This window comes from Misgurnus anguillicaudatus, chromosome 6, assembly GCF_027580225.2.
Source record: "Misgurnus anguillicaudatus chromosome 6, ASM2758022v2, whole genome shotgun sequence".
NCBI classification, from domain to species: domain Eukaryota; kingdom Metazoa; phylum Chordata; class Actinopteri; order Cypriniformes; family Cobitidae; genus Misgurnus; species Misgurnus anguillicaudatus.
Genome location: NC_073342.2, coordinates 26,972,770 through 26,993,087, shown reverse-complemented (window position 1 = coordinate 26,993,087; position 20,318 = coordinate 26,972,770). Strand labels below are relative to the sequence as shown.

The 20,318-nt window shown below is 35.9% G+C and overlaps 1 protein-coding gene and 2 long non-coding RNA genes across 3 annotated transcripts in view; 1 reads left to right on the top strand and 2 right to left on the bottom strand.

Moving 5' to 3' along the window:
* The window catches only part of LOC141364333 (uncharacterized), a 71,649-nt gene that overhangs the window by 9,270 nt on the left and 42,061 nt on the right, over positions 1 to 20,318 (top strand). The window lies entirely within an intron of this gene.
* Positions 11,381 to 20,318, bottom strand: part of LOC129434521 (receptor-type tyrosine-protein phosphatase beta) — a 40,079-nt gene continuing 31,141 nt past the window's right edge. The window contains exons 28-35 of the mRNA XM_073869098.1: positions 14,323 to 14,463; positions 13,168 to 13,258; positions 12,972 to 13,045; positions 12,718 to 12,852; positions 12,476 to 12,592; positions 12,111 to 12,271; positions 11,889 to 12,024; positions 11,381 to 11,794 (exon numbers count right to left, since the gene is read on the bottom strand). Of these exons, the coding sequence (XP_073725199.1) occupies positions 11,660 to 11,794; positions 11,889 to 12,024; positions 12,111 to 12,271; positions 12,476 to 12,592; positions 12,718 to 12,852; positions 12,972 to 13,045; positions 13,168 to 13,258; positions 14,323 to 14,463 (990 nt within the window). The 3' untranslated portion in view covers positions 11,381 to 11,659. The remainder of the gene's footprint in view (positions 11,795 to 11,888; positions 12,025 to 12,110; positions 12,272 to 12,475; positions 12,593 to 12,717; positions 12,853 to 12,971; positions 13,046 to 13,167; positions 13,259 to 14,322; positions 14,464 to 20,318) is intronic.
* On the bottom strand, positions 15,238 to 17,116 carry LOC141364332 (uncharacterized). Its single transcript, XR_012370090.1, has 4 exons — positions 16,856 to 17,116; positions 15,895 to 16,173; positions 15,390 to 15,480; positions 15,238 to 15,288 (listed from the first exon to the last, which is right to left on the bottom strand). It is a non-coding gene; the product is annotated as an uncharacterized lncRNA (long non-coding RNA).

Sequence of the window (20,318 nt, the reverse complement as noted above, 5' to 3'; positions counted from 1 at the left end):
AAACCACAACTTTAAAAATGTATTTAAAAGGCATCAAACGATAATCAGGAAACGTAATATTATAAAACATACTGGTATAAATTGAGATAAAAGCTGGAGGTCCTTCTGTCAAGGAATCTGCTGCAACCGGTGTGATGTTAAATATGTATTCGACACCAGGAGTTAGTCCAGTGATGTTATAGGATGTGTTATTGGTTACATTTTCCCCAGCTTTGTCACCAATCCATTGTACTTTAAAAAAATATCTGTTTCCCAAAGGTTCATTCCATTTCAGAAGCACAGATGATATTGTGATTTCAGATGCTATGAGATTCACAATCACATCTGCATTGAGAGAGAGAAGCATTGATAAGTTGTTAGGTTGAAAGGTTTTGAAGATTGTTCATTCAAATCGAAAAAAAATTCTGACCTGAAGTAAGTTTCATAAACGAGGAGTTTTATTATTAATAAAATATTAATATGCAAGTGATATTTTTGTTGAGGTTGCCACTGAATGATGACAGTTTAAATGCTATGATTAGGCATGGGCATTTTCCAGTAATTTACTATTCGAATTTTTAAGCTCATAAAGAACGAATATTCGAATATTCGTTTATTTAAATTATGTTAATTAAGACATGCGTGTTTTGTATTTTTCATTTTGTCATAATTTCACAGAAGGCTTATAATTAGGAAATATCCACAACAAGCTAAACTTATATTCTGTATGTATATGTATGTATGTATTTTTAAGTTGAAAACATTGTAAAAAATATATATATATATATTTTAAATTCCTAAAAAATATCCTACAGAAAAAAAGGCGTTAAAACCCCATGCGGAGCGAGGTCTGAGTCAGTCAAACCCTTAGTTTCAGGTTGGTCGTTAGTATGAATTCATTACTGTTTGATCTTAACTGTTATATACATTATATTACACCAAATATTATACACTAACCCCAAATCTAAGCGAAGTTTGAGGACTTGCGAAGTTTAAAGTTTGAGGACTTGACAAAGCTATCATCATTTAAACCCTTAAACAGACTCCAAATAAGAGCCCGGAGCAAACGAAAAAACACATCTACAAAATCTACATAACCGACTGCTCAGTCGCCATATAAATATCTTCTCAGTTTAGTTTGACATATATTTGTGAATAAAGAAACTATATTTACCCTACCTGCTTTGGTGAAAGCCCGTTCTTCTGACTAGATACAATATATCCGGTGCTGCGGAGAAAACTCTCCCTCGTGATGATGGTTATCCGATAAAAACAACAGACGGATTGAACAAGATTGAATATCTGTATTTAACATTATTTTACAAATAACGTAAGCTGGCTCGATAGATTATTGTTGACTGTGCAAAGTTACTAACGTTAGCTTAATTTAACAACATTTCACAAAGACGGTGCTTTTTCTGCCATGTGCATTTATCCGGTTAATTTTCGAAAGAGCACCGCATATAATAAATGTTCTCCGTTTCATTTCGTTCTCCGTGTCTGTCTCGTTATTAACAAAATAAAGTAGACTTTATAACAGAAAGCTTACAAATCTCTCATGATGTGTTGATGCAGGCGGCGGAGAAGCACGTTTAATAACACGTCAACCCTCACTGAGCCAGTGGCCAAATACGGCGCGGCGCGCCCAAACCCGGAGATAAATGAAAAAACTTAAATTCGTCTACAATCTGCATTGCCAAACAATCAGAAATACATACGAATTAATGTTCATGTATATCTTACATTTAAGTCTGTATAAGACAGTATAGATGAAGTGAAAAAGCATTAAATAAGTCGTAACCCTTTGGTGGCACATTAAAAACAAACAAACATTCGAATAGCATTTTTTAAATTCAAATTATTATTGCCGATCGAATATTCGAATATCCGTGCCCATCCCTAGCTATGATTGTAAAATTTGCATGCTAGAACTTTTAATGAGTGTGTTCTGTGCGGCGCAGTAACCTATCACATTGTTTGTTGTGTTGATGTAATAATATGAGAAAGTATACAACTACGCTGTTGAATGTTTATGTAGATTTAGCTGTAAAAACCTACAGTACAATACCATATTTCTACATTACAGTAAATACTGAAGATTTAAGGCGGAGTGCACAATGTTTGAAAGCCAATCAGATATTTGAAATCACCTAAACATTAGGGATGCACCGATAAGATATTTTTGGGCCGATATCGATTTTAACAGACAACTTCTGGCCGATACCGATATTAAACACTTGTATACAATACTATACAGTTGGTCTATTAGCTAGTTTATTTCTGCATCTAATAACTTTTACTGAACATGGATTGGATCTAATTAACATTCAACTGACCAACATAATAAGAGAGGCACAAATTAAAAACAAATATAATAAGACAGGATGACAACCCTCAAAGGTGTTTTTTGCTATTCAGCATTTATTTTATTAACAACATTAACTAATTTTTTACATATAATGGATTTCTTCATGCAGTTAATCAACAAACAATCGGTATTGGCCTTTCTCGTGCTTTTGCCGATATGCAGATGGTTTCAAATTCATCAAAAATCGGCAGATAAATATCGGTGGCCGATACATCGGTGCATCACTACTAAACATACACGCCCCTACCCCAATAGAATGTGGACCTTCTTTTGATAAACCCGCCCCACACATTAAGATGTTGGTTAGTAGACACGCCCTTACTGCTGATTGGCTACAAATTTGTTTTGGTAATCGCCCCGAATCCCTTTTCCAAAGCGTTTTTCAAACATTGTGCACTCCGCCTTTAAATTGCATTCTGGGTAATTTTGTTTGAACAAGAATATTTTACAGAATGTTTATTCTTGTTTGCTGTAATATGCCACACAGTAATTAAAGGTAGCTGTTAATTGTCATCTTGCTTGATGATTGCTGTTAAAGGATGATAAAAGATTTCTGAAAGTTTGGTTTATATTTAATATAATATTATATAATTTTTTAATGGCAGTCCTAGACCTTTTCAGGTTCAACTCTCAAACTGTCAAAATTAAACTGCGACCTTTATGTTACAAACCCGACTCTTATAGGCTACCCCCAAAATATAGTTTAGACGTACGACTATTTACTTAAAAAATAATTGATTTAAAAATAGATAGTCAGTTTAAGAAGTTTAATTTATTTAGCTCTTCTGCGCATGCGGGGTATCCCATCGTAGGTATGTCATCATTGGAGTAATTAAACGCAAACAGCTGTGTTGCACATCAACTGTATTTTATGAAATATCCAGCATAGAAGATCATATAATGTATTTTTGCATAGGTTCTGATTTGTTTGCTAGCCTGCATAAATGCATTAATGTCTGCAAAATCTAATTTATTTTATTATTCAAGATCACTTGTTCATTCTTTGCAAACTGAAGCAATGGTGTATCCGTTAACCGCCATATAAAAGACACATTTTGGAATACAAGTGGTAACACTCTTGAGTCACCAACACAGACTTGGATGTAATATAGCTTCAATAAGACCATAGCTATATAAGATCAAATGTAAGATAGCTTCCTGGTTAAAAGGTTTAAAACATTATTTATTCCAATTAATAAGTTCTTACCGGTATACAGTAAAATCTGATTGCAACTCCCCTCTGTTACATTATCAGCTGCAACTGCATACACTTTGAATAAGTACTGGAATCCAGAAATCAGATGATTTATTTTGATGAAGGTGTTCTTCGTAGTTTCATTCATAGTCATACTGTTATTTTCATATTCTACACGATAATGGGAGTTTTCCCCTTTTGGTTTAGTCCAGTGTAGTAAGACCGATGATGTTGTAATATTATTAGTGCTGAGGTTTGTTGTGACATCAGGTTCTGAGAGTAAAAGATATGGGACATTATGGAACTAAAATGTGAAACAACAAACTTTAAAAATGTATTTTAAAGGCATCAAACGATAATCAGGAAACGTAATATTATAAAACATACTGGTATAAATTGAGATAAAAGCTGGAGGTCCTTCTGTCAAGGAATCTGCTGCAACCGGTGTGATGTTAAATATGTATTCGACACCAGGAGTTAGTCCAATGACGTTATAGGATGTGTTATTGGTTTCATGTTCCCCTGTTTTATCACCAATCCATTGAACTTTAAAAAAAAATCTGTTTCCGAAAGGTTCATCCCATTTCAGAAGCACAGATGATATTGTGATGTCAGATGCGATAAGATTCATTATCACATCTGCATTGAGAGAGACAAGCGTAGAAGCTGGAGGTCCTTCTGTCAAGGAATCTGCTGCAACCGGTATGATGTTAAATATGTATTCGGCACCAGGAGTTACTCCAGTGATGTTATAGGATGTGTTATTGGTTACATTTTCCCCAGCTTTGTCACCAACCCATTGAACTTTAAAAAAATCTCTGTTTCCCAAAGGTTCATCCCATTTCGGAAGCACAGATGATATTGTGATATCAGATGCAATGAGATTCATGATCACATCTGCATTGAGAGAGAGAAGCATTGATAAGTTGTTAGGTTGAAAGGTTTTGAAGATTGTTCATTCAAATAAAAAAAAATTCCTGACCTAAAGTAAGTTTCACAGACGAGGAGTTTTATTATTAATAAAATATTAATATGCAAGTGATATTTTTGCTGAGATTGCCACTGATGACAGTTTAAATGCTATGATTGTCAAATTTGCATGCTAAAGCTTTTAATGAGCGTGTTGTGTGGGGCGCAGTCACTTATCGCATTGGTTGTTGTGTTGATGTAATAATATGAGAAAGTATGCAACTACGCTTTTGGATGGTTATGTAGATTGAGCTGTAAAAACCTACAGTACAATACCATTTTTCTACATTACAGTATACTGAAGTTTAAAGGCGGAGTGCACAATGTTTGAAAGCCAATGTTAATATTTGAAATCACCTAAACATATACGCCCCTACCCCAATAGAATCAGGACCTTCTTTTGATTAGGGCTGGGCAAAAAAAATAGATTTTCCGATTATTTTTTTTCTTTCATATTTATTTCCACAAACATTGAACGTAAGATTAACTTTAATCTAATTACCCACGTGTAAACTGCTGTTCACTGTTCTTTTTTTATTAATATAGTATTTGTATTAAATCTATATTCATTGAGTTGAATCGAGTATAAAAACCTACCTGAGAAAATTGAATCGAGAATCGGAATCGAATCGATTTGATAGCTCGAAAATTGAATTTGATATTTGATAGCTTGTGAATCGAAATCGAATCGATCTGGAACATCTGAATCGATACCCAGCCCTACTTTTGATAGACCCGCCCCACTAATACGCAACCCTGGCAAAGATGTCGGTTAGTAGACAGGGCCCTTACTGCTGATTGGCTACAAATGTGTTTTGGTAATCGGCCGACTCCCTTTTCCAAAGCGTTTTTCAAACATTGTGCACTCCGCCTTTAAATTGCATTCTGGGTAATTTTGTTTGAACAGGAATATTTTACAGAATGTTTATTCTTGTTAGCTGTAATATGCCACACAGTAATTAAAGGTAGATGTAAATTGTCATCTTGCTCGATGATTGCTGTTAAAGGATGATAATAGATTTCTGAAAGTTTGGTTTATATTTAATATAATATTATATAATTTTTTAATGGCAGTCCTAGACATTTTCAGGTTCAACTCTCAAACTGTCAAAATTAAACTGCGACCTTTATGTTACAAACCCGACTCTTAAACACTAGGCTACCCCAAAAATATAGTTTAGACGTACACTTCAAAAATAATTGATTTAAAAATAGATAGTCAGTTTAAGCAGTTTAATTTATTAAGCTGTTCTGCGCATGCGTGGTATCCCATCGTAGGTGTGTCACCACTGGAGTATTTAAACGCAAACAGCTGTGTTGCACATCACCCATATTTTATGAAATATCCAGCGTAGAAGATCATATAATGTATTTTTGCATAGGCTCTGATTTGTTTGCTAGCCTGCATAAATGCATTAATGTCTGCAAAATCTAATTTATTTTATTATTCAAGATCACTTGTTCATTCTTTGCAAACTGAAGCAATGGTGTATCCGTTAACCGCCATATAAAAGACACATTTTGGAATCCAAGGGGTAACACTTTATAATAATGTTCAGTTGTAAAATATTTATAAGTTATTAGTTAATAATGAACTAATCATTTATAAAACATTACAATACAATGTACATTCATAAATGATTAGTAAGTGATATGCTAACATTTTATTAATGTTTTGTTAATGAAGTTGTAAGTCAATTATAGATCAATAGCTAATAACAAACTAATCATTTACAAATCATGAGTGCTTGTTCATAAATGATTAATAAATTATATGCTAACATTTTATTAATGTTTTGTTAATACAGTTGTAAGTTACTAGTTAATGATGAACCAATCACCCGCAAAATGGCTCAATGTTTATGCATAACAATTAATATGCTAACAATTCATGTGCTGCAAGTTCTTGTTAGCTGATATGGTACAGCACTTATACGTTATTGAAACATTCATTTCGAGTGAAAAAATTATAATTCCAGTGGGTTATGTTATGTCCTTTGACTCACCAACACAGACTTGGATGCATGGAATGTGTATCTAGCAATAATGTGAACCGGTTTTACCTTTCACTTAAGCTCACATCGGTTAGAGACTCCATGTAAATCAGAGAATCAGCTGTCTATAGCCTCCAGTCAGCCCTTACAAGCTACGAAGTATTCAACACCCCTTATAGATGTATATAGATAATGGGAAAACACAATAAATCATATTATAAATCATAAACAACGCTTTCTGAATACCCTAATCTAAAATATAAACCATTCATCATTCATAAATGTTACACATGGTTTGTAGATGTCTGTTACTAATCACGTGTTAACAAAACATTATGTACTGTATACAAATCATTAACAAAGCTTTCCTAATCTAAAGTGTGGTTTACATGAATTGATAGTATACTAATTATTATTTATAAACTTTTATTCATTTTGCAAATGATTAGTTTAGCATTAACTAATAACTTATGAATGACTTACAACTGCATTAATAAAACATTAATAAAATGTTTGCATATAATTTATTAACCATTTATGAACAATACTCATGATTTGTAAATGATAAGTAAATGATTAGCTATAAATGACTTACAACTTCATTAATAAAACATTAACAAAATGTAAGCATATCACTTGCTAATCATTTATGAATGTATAGTAATATTTTGTTAATGATTAGTTCATTATTAACTAATAACTTATAAATGTTTTACAACTGAAGATCATTATAAAGTGTTACTGAATATAATGTTTTGAGTTGTTCCCTTGTGAAATTTAGCAGTGTCATTCATAATACCTGAGTTTAACCCACAAATAACATTTCTGTAAACACCACCATTAATAGATACACATACACACACAAACACTAGCAGGGCTTGACATTAACTTTTTGAGGAACTTGTCCTTCGGACAAGTAAATTTATGTTTCACTTGTCCATGCACAAAAGTCACTTGTCCGGGTAAAGTTTTATAATATAATGTATTTTTTGTGTTTTGCTAATCAGTAGTGGAGCAAGGGATTTTTCATAGGGGTGGCCAGGCAGGGGCCAGCAGTAACTCTGGGGTGGCACATAAAATCTCTATCATCCAACCTTAAAATACTTTTAAGTATTATAGGAGCATTAATCACAATGATGTATAACATACAATTGCTACAATACTTTAATTTCAATTAAAAATGATGAATTGAGATTAACATACAATTTATACTCATAATTCAACCAAGTTTTTTTTTTTAACTATTTAATCAAATAAAACTTTTGAAATTTACTTTGAAACCAGAATTTATATCTCCCATTGCTGAAAAAACTATAGAGACCAGAAAATCACGTGAATTTTGTAGGCCACTGAAATGTATTTTACTAAGATTCATTTGGCTGCTTCTTGCTACTCTTTCTGAAGAAGGATGCTATATCTGCTGCCTTTCTCTTCATTTTTCCCACATTTCAATGATTGTCTGACATTAAAACACTAAAGCAAAACATTAAAACATTACCATGTTTTAAAAAAGTTATTAGGGTAAATGTATCTAGATTATCTATTATACATAAAATCAATCTTAATCCTAGCATTTACGCTGTAATGTTTGTGTGGGATTTTTTAATGTACACTGACGAACTCTGTCAGATTCAAATCGGCTGTCGCGCGTCGCAAACACACGTAGGCGCGCTGAAAGAGAGATTCTCATTATAAAACAGATTCTTAAACAAGATTTAAAGCCCATTATGTGTTTTACCGAACTTTAGAAGAGAAAAAATACGGACTGCGGTAGAAGTGTCTGTCATTTATATTCACGCCGGAGCCTGAAGAAACATCACTCTCCACTCCATGCTGCCCCGCCCCTCCGTGTTCGGGGATCAGATTTCATGCGCGCAGCTTGTTTAGTAACAATAACAGCAAGGTGTAAATGTGTGTGTGTGTGTGTGTGTGTGTGTGTTTGTGTCGGCGCGCTACGCTCTCTGTTCAATATTCCGCTCGGTGTTTGCGCTGCGTGTTCTGCTCTGTCGTTAACGGGACATAACGTTAAGTAACATTGTTTGAAATTTAACTTGTCCGGTCGGACAACTAATTTTCTCTTACACTTGTCCTTCAAAAAATCCACTTGTCCCGGACAAGCGGACAAGCCTTAATGTCGAGCCCTGACTAGGGTCATAACAAGTCCAGCGGACACTAACACATTTTGTATAGCAAACACACAATCGGATAGATTATAAACATCATTTAAAGACACCTTTGCATTTTATAGATGGATATAAAACATTTTTAATTGCCAGATAACAAGGAGAGCAAACAAGTAGAAAAAAAGAGTTCGAAATACAGAAACATAGCGTTTCATTATCAGGTTAACACCAGGTTAAATCATGCAATTATTTACTAACTCTTATGTTATACAAATAATCTTGACAGGTGCAGTTTAAAATTTAACTTTAATCTGTTATAAATTATAACAGATTATAACAGTTATAAATAAAAATTGATCTGTTAATCTGTTTGAACCAACACACACACACACACACACACACACGTTTTAAAAACACGAAAGCAGAGTAGAATTATTAACTTTAATCTGTTCAGAGTTATATTGTAGATATAAAATATTATAAAACTAGAAATAATGCCACATAACAAACCCTTTAAAGAAACAAAGTGCACATATGTACCATTACAGTTATATTTCCCATGTTTACACACACATATACAGAACACTTAAAATACAATTTGAACATGGCAATGTCATACAGTAGTCTGAATATCACTACAGAGCATTTATCACTATAAAACAATTACTGGTCAATTGCAATAAAGAGATCATGTGTAAACCTTTTTTTAAAAATCCTGTTAAATTGGTCCTGACAATTTACCAGAACATAAATGAAATTTAAAGTTAAATCAACTTGAATTTACAACATATATAAATAACTTAAGCTAACTTTATTTTTATAATTTATAGCAGCTTCTCACTACTCAAGAAAGTTAAAATTAGTTGTAAATTTAAGTTGATTAAACTTAAAAATTTAAGTGCAACAATGAATTTTTACATTGGCAGTAACTTTCTGGTACAATGCTATGTGTGAAGAGAAAATAGGTTTACCGGTATGAGTGTGGACGACACCAGAACATGCGGACAGCTTTGGGCCAATCACAACACTCTGCCACAGATGACACGTTTACCTTCCACGCTGTTTACAGAAGTTTCTCTCCAGATGCTGCTTGAAAGCAGACACACGTACTGTTAAGTGCTCAATCGGCCAAATCGCTTTACCAGATTTGTTTAAAACAGTTTACTATCTCTGCTGAATTGCCCACGTCCTTCGCACAATCTCCATGAAGCCTTATGTCTAAACATAACTGTATAACATTTTAGTCGCAGGTTGCGACTCTTTTCCCTAAAGTTCAGTTTGAAGTCATATAATACAACGTTGTTTGGTGGTCAAGAACAACTGTGAACGACTGTCAGCATTTGCCACAGAAATAGAAACAATAAATTACGTACCGCGGATATACAGTCATAACCCACCATTATTTACAACACAACACCGACCACACGGCGTGGCGGTTGAAAGGTTCGGTATTTTCCTGTATTTTCGAAGGTTTGATTGTGATATGGTGCGCAATATAACGTGTTCATGTTTCCTGTGTAAAAAATGCAGTATCTTATCTCTATAGCGCTTAGCTACTTAGCTTAGCCAGAGTCGTTTGAGCTTAGCTGGCGACTGATGTATTCCTGTGGATGGAGGTTAATCAAAAACTCTTATATTGACATCATATATCCGGGAGGTAGAGGGCTGTAGTCCAAACTGGTCGTTCTCTGTACTTCTTGAAAAGCAGAGTCTGTTCAAGAAAATATATCGTTTGGCATTGAACTTTGAGCTTTATCATTTTGCAGACATTATTTATGATCTAACAGCAACTTTACACACAAACTAAAGTTTGAAAAATGGGATCACGAAAAATGGCAGCTTTTAAGGAAACCTCCGCACTTTGAGAGATTTTACGACATAACATCATTGCGTGTGTGAATAGCACATTTTTGTATTTACTGGTAAAGTCAGTCTGGTAAATTTATTGTAGTTTACTGTGTCAAAGAGGCTATTTTTATAGGTCCATTGTAGGGTTGTGCCAATAGACTATAGTATCGTCGATCGTCAGACATATTGCCGATAGCAGGCTTTTATGGCCATAGTTATTATTATCATCATCACAGTTTCACATTAACATGCGCATTGCGTGCTTTTCCTCGTGGGCTTCACTTTGCGCGAGAGAGTTTTTAGCGCATGCGGATTGCTTTTCGGACATACCTTGACTTAATGTGCGTGTCTTGGACTCTTGCTCAGACCTAAATGCGCAAGGCATAGGCACCTTCTAGCACCTGAACTCGGACTCTTCCTCGCACATGAGCTTGTGATGCCGCGGCTTTGACATTTCCTTGACATCCTGACATTTTGTAATTTTCACAAAAGTTTTTAATTAATGGATTAATGGCATTCGTTTTAAGAAAGTTGCGGTCATGACAGTGTTGCCCTTAGAGTAAATCAGCTTTTTTTGTCCAGCAATCAAGTGACTTGTCATAAATTTCTAAAAAATGAACAAATAAATAAATTAGTAATTTATTGCGCCGCCCCCTGATACTATCGTGTATCGGCGATCTCACAGGCTGACGATCTCAAAATGGGGCATATCGCCCAACACTAGTCCATTGTATTTATGAAATTTCATTTCTGTTGATATGGCAAAAACAAAACAAATACAGATATTACCAGTTGGAGGAAAATGGCAAAATTACACTAGGATTGTAGATTTATAACAGATATTTTTTCTAAATAAACTATACATATATTCTTATTTATATACAGGTTTTCAGTAGTAGAAATCTGCAGGGGTTTCACATTTTATTGAATATCATAATAAATTATACGAATATACCTTTGCATATGTCTTGGTAAAAAAATAAAAATCCCTTGATTTATACATTATACTTTTTAAATTTTTGCTGTTGCATCTTTAAAGTTTAAATATAAAAAAATAAAGAACAGCATTGCCAGTGCCAAATAAGAAATGTTACTTTAAAAGTTTTAAGCATTGTGCACTGCAGGATTTTGAAATCAAATATTAAATCAATGAGATTAGATAGTTAGGATCTTGTAACCATTCTTATTTTAAGTTTTTAATTGGATAATTCATGTAAGTATGAAGTGCTTCTGTGTTCTGGTAAATTAAGTCTACGTTGGTTCCAGTTCTTGAGCGAATAATATCATAGGCACACTGGTGGAGATAAACATATTGATCCTGAAACAAATTAAAACATCATTAAAATTCAATGTTGGTACTGTCATTTCAGCTTTGCTGCATTGCATTTTTAATTCGTATGTTAGTCCCTCACCTCAGTCTGCACCATTAAAGCCCTGTGCATTCGCATATCATTAACAATTCCATAGATGTCCACCATGCTTTCTCTTTCAATCTGGAAGATCAGGCGATCGATGGCAATGAAGGTCCCTGTTCTGCCCACGCCAGCACTGTTAAAGTATAAAGACCAAATTTAAGAAAGCTTGTACAATGTTTTTAGTATTATATTATAGAAAAAAATGTCTGTTGAGCATACCTGCAATGCACCACGTTTGGTGAGTGGCGTGAGTATTGGTCTATGTGCTCTCTCACTAGATGTCTGAAGTCAATGAGGAGTTCAGTGCTTTTTGGAACTCCATGATCTGGCCACGCCGTGAAGTGGAATTGCCGTACATTGCGAGTCTCCGCTGTTTTCACCTGTTATTAATCACATTATCAACAATAAAATACAAAGCCCTTAAAAGTTTAACTTTTAGCTTTTAAGCTTGACTCAGGAGTACAAACTCCAGAGGATGGAGTCCTGTAGTACCTGCTCTGTGTGACCCGATTAATTTCAATGTAATGCGTATTTAGTACAATATATGCATTTATTTATGAGGTGCAAGAAAAATCCTGCCTTACATTTTTGATGCTGAGGTCTCTTATGGTCCAGCTATCCATTGTTATTTCTGCAGTGATTGTCACAGAGATGTTATGGTAATGAGCTGTCCCAGATGGCCAGTACTTCTCACACTTCACCTATACAGAAAATGACAGAAACTGCTAGTTAGCTTCACTTTGCATGTGATAGACATTTTCACTTAAATCAAATTTCCACCACTAGTCAGCATGACTGACGAAAATTGTAATTTTTTTTAACTTACTCGTCCCTGCTCGTTGCATTTGGTCAGCATGACTACAGTGTAGACGTTCTTTTCCCAAATCATTCTCCAGAAATCATTCACAGTCATGGGTAACGGACCCTGGGCGGCTATAAACTCTTTTCTTGAATTGTAGCCCTGGTCACAAAAAGTTTAATGTGGAAAAGGAATAAATAAATATTTATGCGCAATACCCCTTTATAGAGGTGATGTGCTGACGTGTTAGAATTTCACCAATTAGGTGTTTTTATACTCACTGGGATGTAGTTTGCATTGATGTAGTCATCAGAGGCGCTGCCACATATTGATAATTTCACTCTTGAAGTATCGTCTTAAAATTTAACACAATGCAATTAGTTACTTATTCTGTAATAATGACATCTGATTCAGCACAAAGTCTGGTCTACATTGTAGTTTATTCTGGGCAAGTAGATTTTGGGCGAGGCTACTTACAAGGTAAAACATTACTGTAACGGTTCTTTGGCTTGTTTTCAGCAGCAAGTGCAATTTCTTTGGACTGTGAAGTTCCAACATTTTTCAACTCCTGCAACAAGACAAACATGTTATAGTATATGCTTTAAAAACTGCCTGGGTGAAAGGGACAAACCAAACCTGCTAGGTTTAATTTAACTTACGTTAAAGTTTCATTTATTGATTGAATTAAAAAAAAAAGATATCAGCATGATTAAAAAGTTGCTACTCGTATTTTTGGTTTATGCTGCATTTGGTTATTTACTGCAGATAAAAATGGCATAAAAATATTCAACAGGGTTCCCACAGGTCCTTGAAATCCTTAAAAGTTTGTGAATCTTGGGGGAAACTTCAAAGCCCTGGGAAGTTTTTGAAAATATAAATACATAGATACAGGTCATTGAAAGTGCTTGAATCTATTTTATGCACGAAGTTTTTTTGGGAAAAAAATCCATATTATTCCCTGTGTAGTGTAGGATAATATCATAAAAATTCTAGACTTTTTAAGCACACGTGCTAAACTGTTTGCTTTAAATGCTTATATCTTCTGTATGCGAATGTTGATTCATACCAAAATGCTTTAACACACATAACATCTTGGGTTAAGGGAAGGGAACGAGACGCTGCGTCTCCCTTGCCATACTTCCTGTGTCCCTGAAAGCTGTCTTTGGCAATATTTCAGATAGCGATATACTTCCTGGCTCTCGCGTCACCCTGTCTTTGTCGTTAAGCTTCACCATTGGTTGAATTTGATATACACATTCAGGCGCACTTGCCCCTGGAGGCATCTCCAAAGTGTCACCGCAGTGACCCAGCGTGAGTTCCCTCGAAAGGGAACTGTAACAATGTATCTTAAAAGGTAACATGATGTAACCTTGCTCTCACTTGAAATGTGTCTCCACATTTAGTTGTTAAATTTGAGGGTATTGGAAAGTCCTTGAATTTGGAGTTAACTAAGGTGTGAGAACCCTGATTCAAACTTACAATACCTGTACATTTACATTAATTTGTCGCTTTTATCTAATGTAACGAACAGTATACATTTAACCAGTATGTGTGTTGTTCACCAGAATCGAATCTGTGATCTTTGCAATGCTAATATAATGCCCTTCCAATTGAGCCACTGGAACACCATACCTCATACTCTTCAGCAAAACCACAGTTGGAGTCTGCATGCTGCTTCTTAAAATACTCCTCATAAGCTTCAATTTTCAGAGCAGTCCTACTTCTAGCCGCAAAAATACAGAAAATAACAATTAGTCTCAAGTTAAGTGCACACTACAAGATTGAAGGTTTTGCCCTGAACAAATTTAAAGACTTGTTTTCTGTTATTTTGGTAAGCACTTGTACACCGAAATGCTTGATCAAAAAAGAGACATTAACTTAAAGGTGTAGAGCTCTTGAAAGAATATAGGACATAAATAATAGTGTAACAATACATTGTGGTACCTTTATTTTGACACTCTCCACATGTTCACGCCCATATACAGTACGCATTTCCAATCAAAACAATATGCATCAGAATGCAGTGCAACAAAGCGAGTTTAGTAGCGAAAAGACAGGCAGAAAACTGTGTCTGCTGTCTAATAAATCAGTCGCTATAACGTTTTCCCCTAAATTGAATCTAAACAAAATTGTATCCAAATTTTTTTGAGAACCAAACCTGTATTGTGACAAGATTTACACCGCTAGAATTGTCAGTTTTTAAAAATTGCAGAAATTTGCAAAAAAAGCAAATGCACCCTGACAACAAGCCAACTCGGCAAAAGACTTAAAAGACTTAAAATGTGACTAGTTACAACTTCACAAACTAGGAAAGTGCCAGGCACACGTTGCAAAGTTTCTACTGTCTGGAGCTTTTTGCCGAAGACTAGTCACAAACCAGTGAAAACCTTCAGTCTTGTAATGTGTTTTATAGAAAAGATTGGAAACAATATACTATGTTGTATAGTGTTACTTACTTTTTGCTTCTGGAAGGGAAAAAGAAAATAAGTTTTAAGTATTGCCAAATATTATCAAATTATACTTATTAAAACAAAATTGTAAACTTACCTAATTTTATGTATTGGGATGTCTCCAGGTTTTTCACTGTGTTTTGTTCGTCTGAAGGACAAAACAACACAAACATTTTGGCAAAATCAACTTTTATGGCCCTAAAAGTTTTCTATAAAAATCAGAATTGTGAAGTTAGTTTAACAACCCACCTCCTTAAAAAGATGAATAAAATGAGAATGAAGATGATAAAACACAACACTCCCAGGGATATGCCAACAATCAGTGGAATTAGATTGGGTTCTTTGTGATAAAAAATATGGTAAAATTATTAACCATGTGTCCTTTATAAAAATACACTCAAAAAAAAAAAGAATGGGTCAAATATGTACAAGCCCCAGTGTTGGATTAGAAGTAACAACATAACAACATTTACATTAAGACAACCTAGCATTTGGGTTGAATTTACCCACCAGTTTATTTATAACCCAACAGTTGGATTTGTCCATATTCGACCCAATGCTGAGTTGAAAAGAACTATTGGTCTATTATTATTGTTATTAATTTTTTAACTTGTGCAAGTTATTCAGTTATGTTATTAATTTCTGACTCAGAAGGAAAAACATCTATACAAGTTACAAAAATGAATACAGCAGCTTATAGTTATTATATTATAGTTATTATATTAATCATATCACAAGAACCTAAACGACGTACTAGTAGTTACTGAGATGCATATGGAACTGCCTTCTGTCAACATATCTGTTGCAACAGCAGTGATGCAAAATATGTATGTTTCTCCAGCATTTAGACTATTGATGATTAAAGTTGTATTATGAATGTCTGTATTAATGGCTGGTGTGGCACTCCTGTCTGTTTTGTTAGATATTTGTTGAACTTTAAAGAAAGATCTATATCCCATAGGCTCCTCCCATTGCAGAGACACAGATGATGTTGTGATATTAGATGCTGTGAGATTCCTGATCACATCTGGCTCTATAAATAGGAAAGAGAGAAACAACTGATTAATGGGTGGTTTTCATACAAAATCCAATAGAAACAATGGAGAATTTGTCAATAATTTTCATATGTTTTGCGCTTTTGGACTAAAACTGCAAATGGATGATAAATTATGAAAGCTTAACAGCTCATCTGGCGTTATGTTGGATGAGCAGTTACATAATAAAAGTATAAAGTGCTTGAATGTACAAGTTGAGAATCCCACAAAGTATTGTGTTAATGTTTCTAAAGGATTTTTATAAAACAGCCCTCAGATATCAAATCTAAATTTATTGACCTTTGTAATGATATATAGTATGACAAGTTTAATACCGTTCTTGATCAATCTAATACATGGAAACTTAATACTTTGAAATAAAAACAAGTCAGGCTTAAATAACTTAAATATGTGAATATGCATTATAATATCAGAGGTTGTAAACTTCATCATTCCAACATCTTTCTTGTTGTTTGAGCAGTCTGGCATATTTGTTGTTTTGTTTGACGTCCATTTAGTCTTTACAGTATAGTCGTTCTATAATTTAATTTACCAGGTTATTGAAGTTGAAGGCTGATTGTGAATCCACAAAGTAAAATAAATTATACAACTAACAGCCATCGATGAATAATTGCTTTAATATCAGATCTATATTAGGAAATATAAAAGTAGTAAACATACTTAGACAGGTTGTGAAAACAATTGGATATCCTGTTGAGTTATCTCCTGCAACAGCTATAATGTTAAACTTGTATATGACACCAGGAGTTAGTCCAGTGATGTTATAGGAAGTCATATTGGATATGGAATTTGTTTCGATTCCTCCTGTTTTATCACCAATCCATTGAACTTTAAAGAAAGATCGGTTTCCAGAAGGTTCTTTCCATTCCAGAAACACAGATGATGTTGTGATTTCAGATGCTGTGAGATTCTTGATTACATTTGGCTCTGTATATTGGAAAAAGACAAGCAATTGTTGAATGATTGGTAGTGATATTGGAGAAACTGTTTGTTATTTTAGATATGTAACTGTATCTAAATTCAACCAGGAAAAATGCCTCATCAGTTTAAATATGTGGCAAATTTCCACATAATATTATTACATTACTATTGGTGTATTGGGTGAAACAAAACTCTTTTTTAGTTGGAAATTTGGAACGTATATATAATATATTCAACTAATGAGTAGGGCTGGGATAAACGATTGTTTTTTTAAACAATTAATCTAGCGATAATTTTTTTATGCATCGATTAATCTAACGATTCATTTTATCAGTCCGATTTGACTTCGATTCTCGATTATCTCCCCATTAATTAACTAATAGCAATTTATACATGTTGATTTACATATCTGAATGTAAACATTTCAATATGTTCATTGCTCTTAAAATTTCAAAATAAAAAAAGACTATACAAGTGCAAAATAATGCATTCTTAGTCAGAGGTAGCATTCAATAAAGCGTTTGCAGCTCTGAAGGGGATCGCACACCGGCCGCGCAGCTCAGCGCCGCGTCCGCCTAGGAGAACTCGGAGGTATTGTAAACCGGAAGTGCACATTAAATAGCGCGAGCTTCGTCAGATAGCGTCTACTTCAAAATGTAAAATATACGTTAGCAGCCAATGTTAATCATTAATGATGTGGGACAAATATGATGTTACTTAATGTTAAACTATGTAAGTGGCGCTCTGTGGCGCGACAGGGATTTGAGCAACTTCCTGAGTCACAGCTGGGCGGCGCGGACAGGCCCCACCTGGCGGCGGCGGTGTGCGTATACCCAGAAAACAATGTGTTCGTTTTTTTAGAACGGCGCGGCGCTGAGCTGCGCGGCCGGTGTGCGATCCGCTTTACTGTGCAATTTAGTAACAGTATAAAAATCTCAAGTTAAAATTACTTTATTTTACATGCATTTATGAGCAAAACCTCTTCAATGTGCCATTTGATGGTCAGTGTAACTTTTATAACTTGATTTGTTTAATCCACACTGTTTTTGTGCTGTTCTAGTCCATTTAATGACAGATATAAACACAATTATAGACTTAAGAAGCACATATATTATTAAATCTCTTTCTCTTAAGTTTGTTAAGATAGATTAGGACTCATTTACTGCTGGACAGAGAGTGAATGAAAGCGCAGTCTTCTGGCAACAGTGACATATTTCATTGCTTTTTGTTAAATTGCTCAAAGTCATGACTGTTTAAAACACACTTCACATTCATGATTTTATGGTAAAATGACACTTTTTCACGTCAGTCCACTAGCATTTAAACCATAAACAAAGCAGTTTCACTTTAATTGAGCATGAGCAGCGCAGCAGAACCGACGCAGAAACGATTGCAGCACTGTTGCTACAGAGCCGCGAGCTGGCGCTGCTCATGCGGCAGGGTACATGCTTGTTAACATGGGCGCTGAAAAAAACACGCGCCACACGTACTGCTCACACTTGCTGTGTGAAACCGGCGTGGACTGAAGCCACTCGCGTTGCTACTATTCTACGGCGCCGCCTTTTTGGGTCTGGGGAATCGACGCGCATATTTTGCGTCAACGTATTTTTTGCGTCGACGTCATCGATTACAGACGAATTGGGAAACCCTACCAAAGCGCCACAGGAGCTGAACCCTTCCAGTGCCTGCAAAAGCGCTCCCCTCCACGTAGGGGGCGGATGGTAAGGCTTACTGCAGAAGGCCAGTCACTACTTGTTCCTTAACCCACGATAGTGAACTAGCGAACTGGGAAGCGAACTCGTCAGGCGGAACTAAGATCATTGCAGAATTCCCTCTGAGGGGTCTACCACTTGGGGGACATCTTGAAGGCTCAAGGTCATAACGTGAAACCCTCTTTGTAACATCTCGTACTAGGGGAACGCTAGGGGAAAGTGGTAGGAATTTCTACGCAAATACATGCATAGAGACCCACAGGGGGTGCAATGCAGATGCCTAGCCTAACCCAGGTTCACATGGAAACATCTAGTGAGAGGCTGACAGCAGAAGCTCCGCAACATCAGCTGTAAGGGCAGTGGAAGAAGGAAAAACGCTATTTTGTGACGTTTTTGCTAGGACAGCCTACCATAATGGTGCGATCGTGCAGCACCAAAATAGAGGCTGCAAGCGACACGAGCCGGTCTCTAGTGGTCTTTACAGATTGGAAGAAAGAACCCGAGAGGATACCGGCTTGACGCGAACACTGTAAAACCTAGTGACGTGTTAGGTGTCGCCCAACCAGCAGCTCTGTCTGTTAGGGAGGAACCACGAGCCAATGCCCAAGATGCCACACTTCTCGTAGAATGTGCTCGCAGACCAAACAGGCAAGGAATACCCTGCTTTTCATACGCAAGGGTAATAGTGTCTACAATCCAATGGGACATCCTCTGCTTAGTGACAGCATTCCCCTTCTGCTGACCACCGTAACAGACAAAGAGCTGTTCTGAGGTTCTAAAACCTTGAGTCCGATTTACATACACACGTAGCGCACGCACCGAACATAATAAAGCCATGGCTGGGTCTGCCTCCTCCGGGGGCAGCTCTTGCAAGTTTACCACTTGGTCTCTGAAAGGAGTAGTGGGAACTTTGGGCACGTAGCCAGGCCGGGGTCTCAGTGTTACGCTGGATTCAGCGGGCCCGAACTGTAGGCACGAATCGTTGACCGAAAATGCATGAAGATCTCCTATCCTCTTAACCGAAGCCAAAGCAAGGAGCGTAAACGTTTCATAGTTAGAAACTTTACATTCACAGAATGCAGAGGCTCAAAGGGAGCGTCCTGTAAGGCTTTCAGCACTACGGACAGGTCCCAAGGAGGAATAGAGGGAGGACGAGAAGGATGCAGCCTTTGTTCGCCTCTTAAAAACTTAACAACCAGGTCGTGCTGACACATTGTCCTACCGTTTATCAGTGCGTGGTGCACGGATATTGCCGCGATATCTACTTTAATGGTAGAGGGAGACAGCCCAAGCGATGCTGGAGATAAATAAGCATGACCCTGATTGAGCATTCTCGGGTTCTTTCGTTGAGAAGCACACCAGTCAACGAACAGGTTCCATTTTAGCGTGTACGCCTGTCTCGTACACCGCGCTCGCGCTGCAGAGATAGTGTTAGATACCGAGTGTGGTAAATCTACAGATCGGGGCGCGGGTGCCATAATGTGCCCCCT